Consider the following 10,952-nt stretch of genomic DNA (forward strand, 5'->3'; position numbering starts at 1 on the left):
GTTTGGCCAATCTCACTTCTCTAGGTGATTCATCCTGGGAAAGAAACAACACCCTAAAGATTGTCAGATTAATTCTAAAGAAATTAAAGGATGATGATGTTTTTTCTTTGCTTGGGAACAACAGGAATTCTAGAAGGCCGTGCTTCACCCAAACTTAAAAGAAGCAAAAAAAAAAAAGAAAGATTAAAAAAAAGTGAAGAACCACTGGATAAATCTGATCAAGAACTTACATTAGCTACTTGTTTAGGTGGATGAGTCGACTTCCACTAAAGTCTAAAAAGGAGTTTTAAGAGCTGGCCCCTTTGTCAGAGTGCTGGGAAATGAAAGAATGACTCACTTTATACTTGATGTCAAAATCTTGGTGAGCACTGGCTTTCGTGTTTCTAAATCAACAAACAGCATTGTATAATGTTGCTCAGGCCATAAGCCAGGAAGTGGCCAGTGACCCTATACTCCTTTCTCTGTCACGGGTAAAGCTAGTGGCCAAGATAGTGTGTCCTGGGCACAGGGGGGTTCCTTCTAACTCTGTGTCATCCTGGGAGACTTGCCCAGCCTAACGCAGCATGATTTTGCCATCCTAGACAGAGACTATTGACACACAGTTTAAATAGTCATTTAGTCTATTTTATAATGAAGCCTGTGATGGAAAGTCTCAAGGACATCTGCCAGAGATGAATAAAGCAGAGGACTCAACTCCCATGTAGAATCATCTCCTCCAGAACACATATTCCAGGATTCATTCTGCCAACACATCATTTCCCACTCAATGTGCAGAGAAAGCAGAGGACTGCACCTGGAACCACAGCCAGAAAGGTCACCAGGTACTTACTGTTCCTTCCATTAATGATGGCTGGTGCCAGCCTCTGTCCCCGATTAGGGGTGGGGAGGGGGGCTGTTCCTGAAGATTGTGAAATCTGTCAATGAATGTCCACACCCCCCCTCCACCGCCTGGTACCCTAAAGCCCTGTAGCTGTTCAAGTTGTGATTATGTTTTTTCCGCTAAGTATCAAATTCTGACCTAAACTGTGGTCATTCTAGTCCAAATCTGGCAGATTTTTTTTTTTTCCCACACTGCTGCAGAAGAGAACAACCTCCTTTGGAAAGCTGTCTAAATTCAGGACAATCAGAGTCATCTTCTTGAGAACAGGGACCATAACTTTTCAGTGTTCGTACTCATAATTCAATTTCCGTGCTTTCTGTCAATGGCTCTCTCTCTGAACATAGATGTCTATTCTGCTGGAAAAATCCATAGATACCTCTTTAAAAAAAAAACAACACAGCTTTACTGAGATGTATTTTACACACCAACTCAATGGTTTTTAATATATTTACACAGAGTTGTGCAACCATCACCATAATCTATTTTAAGACGGCAAGGAAACTTCTCCAATGTTCTCTGGACTGTAAGCTCTAAGAGGGTAGGGATCACGTCTGCCTTGTTTGCTGCTCCATCCCTGGCACCAGGTCTAGCACCTGGCCTAGCACCTGGCACAGAGTAAGAGGTCAATAAGTATTTGTGATAAACACTTTCATGCTGCCCCAGGGCCAGCCTGAACCTTCCAGATCCCTAAGTTTCCTAGATACGAGAAATAACTACTTCTTTCCTCCAACAGAAACTTTCAATTCAGCTCATCTCCCTACGGTAGGCAGAATGATCCCTGAGGTTCCCAAGTGTGCACACCCTGTATATGTACAATTCCTTCACCTTGAATGGGGGTGGGCCTAATCAGACCATTCTTTTTGAAAAAGAGTAGAGGTCATAGACAAGTCAGAGGTTCAAAGTTGGAGCAAATGCTTTCCTGTTGGCCTTGAAGGGGCAAACGGCCACATTGTGGCGGGGGCCACATGGCAGGAAATAGCAGGTGGCCTCTAAGAGCTGGCCCCTAGCTGATGGCCAGCAAGAAAGGGGAGACTTAGTCCTACAGCCACAAGGAACTGAATTCTGCCAACAACCACGTGAACTTGGAAGAGTACTCCAAGCTCCAGAAGAACATGGAGCTGCCAAGTTTGTGCAAATTTGTTATATAGCAATAGATATTGAATATACTCCTCCAGGAATCTGGAGGAGGGCAGACTGATTACGTTAACTCCCAGGAATGAATGGCCTCAAACTTCTCAGAGGTACTGCTGTGGAATTTTAAAATGAGGAGGTTTTTAATAAAAAAGAATCTCTAGTTTGCAAAATTTCAAGAGGTATAAAGCTTAAGTGAAAAACTTAAACAGTGTGAAGGAAAACATCTAGGGACAGCTTTCCTAAAAGGTTCCTATTTTTCTCAGCTTCTTCTCATCCATTCATTCAGCAAGCATTTACTGTGTGCCAGACCCAAGGTTTAAGCACTAGAGCTGCCCTATCCAATATGGCAGCCACCAGCCACATGTGACCCTTGAGCACTGCAAAGTGGCCAATGGGAATTGAAATGTGCTAGCACAGGGAACTCTGCTCAATATTCTGTAATAACCGAAAACAATTTGAAAAAGAAAAGATACATGTATATGTATAACTGAATCACTTTGCTATATACCTGAAACTAACACAACATTGTTAATCAACTATGCTCCAATATAAAAAAAAAATTTAATAAAAAAAAGAAATGTGCTGCAAATGGAAAATACACACTGGATTTCAAAGACTTCGTATGAAAGAAAAATAAGTTAAAAGATCTTGTTAGTATTTTCTTATGTGGATTACACGTTGAAAAGATAGTGATGGAGATGGATGACAAACAAGTAAACAAATAAGTACAGATTAAGATAAGTGCAAAAGGAGGGGAGGGATAAATTGGGAGACTGGGATTGACATATACACACTACTATGTATAAAATAGATAACTATTAAGGACCTACTATATAGCACAGGAAACTCTACTCAATACTCTGTAATGAGCTATATGGGAATAGAATCTTAAAAAGAGAGTATATATGTATATGTATAACTGATTCACTTTGCTGTACAGCAGAAACTAGCACACCATTGGAAATCAACTATACTCCAATAAAAATTTTTTAAAAAGATAAATGCTATGAAGGAAATAAGTGCAAAGATAGAGAATAATAGGGGAAAACTATTTTATATGGAGTGGTCAGGAAAGATGTCTCTGAGGAGGTAACATATCCACTTATAAACCTGCAAGACTGCTATTAACTCTCAAGTTTTAACACATGACAGCACCAAGGGCTGGGGAGCTTGAGAGAACTGACAAAGGCAGTTGGTCAGCTGCAGGGCTATCACGTTGCACCGTTCCGATTGGGTTCCATGTAAATGGCGCCCCCTGGAGGTGTGCACCCCGAGATCCTGTTTGTATGAATTGCTTCTAAGTTTTCATAAGATACTTTTTTCAAACTTTACATTTTCCAGATACAATTTGTTTTCCAGTTTTAATAGTTATAACACACTTCAACTTCATCTGCCATGTAGCCTACAAAAAATCTCTACTTGGGAATACAACAAAATTCCTGATTTCAAGCATGAGACACAGAGGGCAGGCAGTTGGCAGTCTGCAATCTGAAATTCTTTTTTCCGTCTCCCAGCGATTTGCTAAATTTTGTCTCCCAGCGATTTGCTAAAGATTTGTAAAACCTTCCTGACTTCTTGCTACAAATCAGCTGGTTTCTGTATTTGTCTTCTTCTCTGAACAGAGGCAGACACGTTTGCTAGTTTTCAAAAAAGTTTTCAGAGTTACTTGACCATACAGACCTCCAGGCGACAGAAAGCAGGCCAGAATCCACAGAGGCCAGCCAGGGCACCTGCGCCCTCACTCAGGCGGCCAAAGCAATGAACCTCGACGTACTTTTCCAGTAATCGCTGCCCCTGAAAAACACACTTACTGCCTGTCACTGTGCACACGCTTTTATATTTAAAAAAACAAAACAAAACATCTTTGTGAACCCTCTGCCCTACACACACACACACACACACACACACACACACACACACACACGCACACTTCCCTGATTGACACTAGGGCAAGGAAGAGATCTTAAAGAGGTTAAGTGTTGAAAATAGATTATTTTTTTTTAAAAGCTACCTATAAAAAATAGTATTCTCCATTCACCAAAATGAGAGCCTTTCTGAAAGGAAGATGCCTCACTTTCCCTGAATATCAGTTATACTCAATCAGATACAGTGTTTTGAAGTTGATTTTTAAGAGCCTTGGGAATTCACCCCCTGCCTTTGTAATGAAAAGCAAAAGTTAATTACTACCCACTTTTAACTAGGGTTTTGTTAACAATAGTGGTTTTGTTTTGTTTTTTCTCCCAAGGCCTAGAATCTGTTTCATGTGACAGGCATTCACACCCAAATCACAGGGAAAATGCGGTGTCCTTTCTCCACAAAGTCACTTTCACTGACCGGCCAGGAAGACAGCATCTGCTCCTCGTTGTCTGTTCTATTAGTGGTGAAAGGTTTGCACTGATCCATTAACCCGCCCCCCACTTCCCGGGTGCCCCTCACGACCAAGAAGGGAGCTTTGGGAGACAGCTGGGCAGCGATGAGCAACACTGTTCCCTGATGACTGTGAAACAGGCCAGAGAAGCTAACGGGATCACCCAGAAATCACTCACAACCGCAGCCTTTGTCCCTCCCAACTAAGCTAACAATTAGGAAAAAAATAAAGTCAAAATAGTGCTCATTCTTAAAAAAAAAATTCCAAAATTATGTTTATGAGGAACCCTGGAGAAGGTCTATGAGATTAATCCAAGGAGTCTTTTCTCCTTTACATTCAAGGATATCACTTTGTACAGAAAACAAAGTGTTGATGAAAATATCAAATTTAAAACCTCTTTCCTGGCCTTCCCTTGTGGCACAGTGGTTAAGAATCCGCCTGCCAATGCAGGGGACACACAGGTTGGAGCCCTGGTCCGGGAATATCCCACATGCCTCAGAGCAACTAGCCTGTGCGTCACAACTACTGAGCCTGCGCTCTAGAGCCCGTGAGCCACAACTACTGAGCCCACACGTCACAACTACTGAAGCCCACGCGCCTAGAGCCCATGCTCTGCAACAAGAGAAGCCACCGCAATGAAAAGCCCGCGCACCGCAACGAAGAGTAGGCCCCGCTCGCCGCAACTAGAGGAAGCCTGCGTGCAGCAGCAAAGACCCAACGCAGCCAAAAAATAAATAAATAAATTTATATATGAAAAAAACCCTCTTTCCTTAAAGAATTTCTGTCCCAATAGGTTTGCAGATGCATTTCATGAAAATGCTTTAAAACGGAGCGAAAAGGAACACTGTTGGGCATTTTGGCATCTTCATTTATGTCATTCCAGAGACGGTATCACCCCTATCCCAAATCTGTTCTCAGAAATGTGCGCAAGAAAATTCTCTGGGGACTCAGGGGAGCCTGGATAAAGTGCGCTGGCTCCCTGCCAGGACAAAGAATAAAATAATATTCTGTTAAAAAGTTGGGTTGTTTTTTCTTTTTTCTTTTCTCTCTCTTTCTTCTTTTCTTGGAGGGGAATGTTTCTGTTTTCCATCGTGCGTCAAATCCCTGAAGATCGGGCTTCCCTGGTGGCGCAGCGGTTGAGAGTCCGCTTGCCGATGCAGGGGACATGGGTTCGTGCCCCGGTCCGGGAAGATCCCACGTGCCGCAGAGCGGCTGGGCCCGTGAGCCATGGCCGCTGGGCCTGCGTGTCCGGAGCCTGTGCTCCTCGCAACGGGAGAGGCCACAACAGCGAGAGGCCCGTGTACCGCAAAAAAAAAAAAAAAATCCCTGAAGATCACAAGTAAATCCAGACATTAATGTTGATGCAGTCAGAAAAGGAAGTATTAAACACCAAAGCAAGCAATGAAGTTGAAGATTCCCACCTTAGATCATACTGGGCTGTGCTCAGCTCTTGGAAGATGCTTATCTCACCGATAAGGACCTGCCAGGGAGGAGTGATCAGACTGTGCTCCACGGAGCCCTGAAGATGCAGTTTGGGACCAGGATGCTGGGACCAGTGGCAGCACCAAGGAGTGGCTTAGGAGGGAAGGGCCTTGAACTCCACCATAATCTGCATTGAGCCACACATCCAAAAGCTACCCCCCCAAAAAAATACAATCTAAGGAAAACCAGTGGACTTGTTATACAAAAGCAGCTTCAAAGAGAGGCCCCTGGCCACCTTTAGGGGCAGCTGACAACCCCTAAAATTCCCCTAAGAAGACAAGGTCAGAGTCTCCAACCCACCTTCCAACTAGAGACTGATTTAGTCTCCTGCTTTGCACATTCGGCTTAGGGATATTTCCTTCCAACAAGGAGTCCCAGCAAAAGAGCTTTGCTCCGGGTTCTGGCCTAGACCTTGCCCTTGGCTATGAGATGGGCAACTAACAGCACCTTCTATAGCTCTAGTCTTCTCCTCCACAAAATGAAATGCTTCAACTCTAGACCATCTCTAATGGTCCTTCCAAGTCTAAAATTCTAGAATCTATATCACCAAATGTTTCAAATGAAGACAATGACAACTGTCTCTTCATAGGCAACTACTGGCCCCCAGGGACCTTTGTTGTTTAGAACTTTCCAATGGGCTTATATTTAGTTCAGAGACAGCAACATTGAAAATAAATGAGGAGACTATTCCAATGAAGTGGGGTTTTTTTTAATTAAAATAAATCCATGGGGGCTTCCCTGGTGGCGCAGTGGTTGAGAGTCCGCCTGCCGATGCAGGGGACATGGGTTCGTGCCCCGGTCCGGGAGGATCCCACATGCTGCGGAGCGGCTGGGCCCGTGAGCCATGGCCGCTGAGCCTGTGCATCTGGAGCCTGTGCTCCGCAACGGGAAAGGCCACAGCAGTGAGAGGCCCGCGTACCGCAAAAAATAATAATAATAAAAAATATATATCCATGGGATGTTACTTATAATTCTTTACTCTGATATGAATGTCTGAAAAACAAAACACCAACACTGATCTAGACTGTAATTCAGTTTTACTTGCTTTATCTCCCAGAGCTGTTCTTCTTTCCTGGAACTAAGGAATATTTTATGAGTTAAAATAAGGCGAGAGAAATAGTAGAAACTAGCACACTCTATACCAATTCAAAAGGTCTTTGATTTTTCATTTAGTTGATAGTGCTGACTTTATCTGTTTTCAAGAATTTTTTGTTTTTTCTAGATTAAACATGAGAAACGGGCAAGCAGAGTAAGGAGAAACAAATACTAATGGTTTTACCATGGTTCTGGCTTGGCTATTAACTAGTTGTGTGGCCTGGCGCACATTACTTAACCTTTCTGAATCTCTGTTCACTCATCTGCAAAATGTGGATAACACACCAGTCTCCCTTACACTCCCCTCCAAGAAGAGTTAAACTAGATAAGACCAGGGAAAAAGGATGGACATACAGTGTTGGTCCTTTTGATGATTCTCCAAAACAAGGGCATTTGTCTCATTTTTAAAAGTATGGACATTGCTACTAATTAACTGTGGTTGTCAGAACAGGGACAAATCCTAGAAGTTTCATGTAGGCTGAATCAGGCCGAAAGCAAATCAAGAGTTGTAGCAAAAGTGAGGTTTCTAAAAGTCTACCAAAGTGGATGGTAGTTGTCTTCTTTGAAGATAACGGCTTCCCAGTTTTCAGAGTTAAGGTTGGGAGGACACAGTGCTAAGGTGGATGGTGGATTGTGGGGTTCACTACCAGTCAGACCCTAGGGGTCTAACCTCTGGCAAGCTGGGCCTCGCGTCCTCATCCATCATCTGACTTGGTTAATCTGAATCCTTCTGCTTTGAAACCCTGCTCAATCTAAACTGCCCCTCTGCTTCACTAACAAAGAAGAAAACTACTTTGGAATATGACCTTACAGACACTGAATCATGCTTTGGTCCAAATGAATTACACATTAATTAAGTTATAATTATACATTATATTACAGGCCGAGTCTCATTTCATTTGCCAATCAAGAAAGGAAGGGCCTCCACCTATACCACTCAAATATGATTACTTCTCCCCAAAGTTGTAGTTATTTCAGTACAAAAATAAATGTGGAGAAAGAGCAGTGTCTGAGGGTTCAAGAAAGCCTGAGAAGGGAAAAAAACAGAATAAAGAGATTTTGTAGGTAGTACAGAAGATTCTAGAGCTGGTTACTTTCTTGACTATCACCTGCAATGGGGGGCATTTCATGCAGTACCAGCATTGCCCCTAGATCCCAAACTCCTCTCAATAAATAAAGTCATTAGGAGGAGATGGAGTGGAAGCAGACACACCTCCAAGCTGAACTACTCCAGCTCATCTGCTCAGGGGTGAGAAGATCTCGATAACCTTTTCTAGAAAAACTCCGGTTAACCAGTTTCATTCGTCTCTCCCATCGTCCACATAGCATTGTGTGCTGCTTTTCCACGTGATTTACACGGTCTGCCTACCCACATGGCATCCCTCCTTCAAGAACTTGCTCAAATGTTATCTCCTCCAAAGCCAACGAACTGCACCGCTCGGTTGATCGTTGGGGTGGGGGCTGATCTCTTTGGCACCCAGCGTCCCTAGAATACATTTTGTAAACTCGGAGCTATACTTTGATCTTGCCTTGAATTGTACTTGGCTCTTCCTTAACACTTGCTCCAGACAACAAATGTAGACAAGTCCCCACTTTTTTCTCTCCCAAAGCACCTCGCCCCTTCCCCAAGTAGTGGCTCAGTAACATGTCTGACAGATTAAGTGCACTGTATTTAAACATAAACACGGTTTGGGTCGCCGGTGTTATGTGTGTTGCCACACCAAACCACACTGGTAAGTTTCAAATTGCAATGATTGGCTTCAAGCTCCCACGATGTCCCTGGACAAGCGCTAAGCAATTGTGAAATCACTAAAGATAGGGAGGCAGAGCGGGAATAAAGGAAAGCCGGGGCCTGAATAATCCTCACTGAGTCATCGTTTCCTGAAAGATCGAGCTTGAGGCTTGGGGTGGGGAAAGGGGGTGGGGAGGGAGGGGTTCGGGAGAAAGGAACCTGAGCAGCGCGTGGAGGACGAGCCCAGGACAAGTACCCTCCCCTCGCCCTGAAGCTGCGGGACCCGGGAACCCGGACCGGGCGCGCACCCACGTGCTGGAGCGCCCCCCTGTGGCCGCGCCGCAGCCCCCGCCGTTCCCCGCTCGCCCGCAGAGAGCTCTCCCCGCGGCCCAAGAAACAAGACAAGCAGAAAGTTTCCGACCCAGGCGGTTAGAGAAAGGTCGAAGCCAGGTCCGGGGGCCTCGAAGCGCGGGCGTGGCGGAAGAGGCGCCCAGTCTGGCTGCGATGGCAAGGGGTCCGAGCCCAAACGGACCCCCCGAGGGTTCCGAGGTGCCCCGAGGCGGGGCCCGGGCCCTCCAAATCCGAGGGCGAAGGGCTTCTCCCTTACCCCAACCTTCCAGCGAAGGGCGGGAGGGGAACCTGGGCCCACGCCAGGTCGGATTGCCCCCCCAGCTACCAGGGCATGCTTGGGGCTCTTGGGTTTGCTTTATTCATTTTCTTAATTGGAAGGAGGGGGCGACCAAACCCCTTTGGCGCATTCTGATCCCCAGCAATCTGGATTCTGGGAGCCTCCCCCCCCAAAACCCACCTGCAGTCCACCGCCCCACCCAACGCCGCCCTCCTTGCTGGGGTGACAAGTGGAAGCAGTAATTCCACTTCCTCCTCCCCCTCCAGCCTCCCGGTTTGGAAGGCAGTTTTCCACCAGGGTTTCCCCGCCGCCCGCAGTGGACCCGCCGGCCGGGAGGCGCGGCGCCCCGGAGCCGGGGACGGGGAGTGGGCGAGGCCGGGCCCGGCGCGGCGCTTACCTCGGCTACGGTGAGCGGCATGCAGATCCGGTACTCCTTCAGCAGCATGGTCCTGCCGGCCGCGGACCCCCGAGGCGGGAAGAGGGGGGCTCCCCCAGACCAACAAGGCTGCCGCCCAGGCGCAGGGCAAAGCGCCCGGGGCCCCGTGCTCGGACCCGGGCGGCGAATTAGCCCCGGCGGTGCGCTCAGGTCCTGGCTTCCTCCTCTCCGCCCGAGAGCATGTCAAGGCTTGGGTCCTGGTGTTCGCGGCTCCCCCGCCTCCTTCCTCGCCGACGCCGAGGTCGATCCGCCTGGAACGCGGTGTTGCAAAGTCAGCCAGGGAGGGAGGGAGACCCACTGGAAACCGCTCTGATCGGCAGCCCGGGGCAGTAGTAGCGGGCGCCAGATCAGGACATGCCCGGCAGCGGGCGAGGGAGGAAAAATAAGAGAGATTTCCAAAAATTAAAACGAATGCACAAAAGTCACCCGCTCGATCCGCCTCTGAAACCAGATCTGAACCTGGCGACCCCCCTTTTCCGGCCGGTCTGCCCAAGGCTAATGTCACCAGGCACACATTGCTGACGGAGCCAGAGATGCTGACTTTCCAGACAAAGGCTCGATCGGCTGTGCTCCTTGGGCGGTAAACAAGATTTCCTGCTCTTTTTAGGGCCGGTCCCCGAGGCGCTTCAGGGCTCGCTGGGGGAGAAAAGGGAAGCCGCCGCCGCCGCTCAGCTCTGCCGGGCTGGGGCTCCGGGTTCCTCCGACCTCGGCTCGCGGCTGCGAGGGGCGGGCGGGAGGAAGCTGGCGCCTTCCGTGCGCGTCCCCTCCCCCGAGTCCAGATCCCCGAGCGCCGTGCGTGCCCGAGAGTTTGCAGCCACCTCGCCGGGGCCGGAGAGTCGGCGCCGAGCTGCAGTGTGCCTCGGGCCGGGGAGGTGGGTGCGGGAGGAGCGAGCGCGAGCGAAGCTGACATCAGCAGCCGCCTCGGCGGGGAGGGTAGCCCCATCCGGCCAATGGGGAAATGGCAAAGAATGTGGAGGATTTAAACAAAACAGCATGTCTCTCCCCGGCTGCTGCCAGACGGCAGGGCTGCCGCGGAGAGCCGAGGCCGGCCGGCGATGGGGAGGATCGGAAAAGGGGGCTCCCTTCGGCTCCTTTACCCTTTGAATCTGTTCTCAAATGTACCCCGGGTGCCACAGTGCTCTGTCCAGCCACTCTGGGTAGTTTCTGGGTCCAAGGGACAGAAGTGCCCCTTGACCT

At 47.8% G+C, this 10,952-nt stretch overlaps 1 protein-coding gene across 2 annotated transcripts in view; it reads right to left on the bottom strand.

Moving 5' to 3' along the window:
* PITPNC1 (phosphatidylinositol transfer protein cytoplasmic 1) overlaps positions 1 to 10,636 on the bottom strand; it is a 252,078-nt gene extending 241,442 nt beyond the window's left edge. Inside the window, exon 1 of one of the 2 annotated variants that reach the window (XM_029212734.1) lies at positions 9,717 to 10,439. In XM_029212734.1, the coding sequence (XP_029068567.1) occupies positions 9,717 to 9,764 (48 nt within the window). In that variant the 5' untranslated portion in view covers positions 9,765 to 10,439. Of the gene's footprint in view, positions 1 to 9,716 lie in introns of both variants that reach the window. The other variant, XM_029212735.1, reaches the window with a different exon arrangement.
* Between the last annotated feature and the right edge of the window lie 316 nt (positions 10,637 to 10,952).

This window comes from Monodon monoceros, unplaced genomic scaffold (assembly GCF_005190385.1).
Source record: "Monodon monoceros isolate NGI ecotype Baffin Bay Population unplaced genomic scaffold, NGI_Narwhal_1 Super_Scaffold_9, whole genome shotgun sequence".
NCBI classification, from domain to species: Eukaryota; Metazoa; Chordata; class Mammalia; order Artiodactyla; family Monodontidae; genus Monodon; species Monodon monoceros.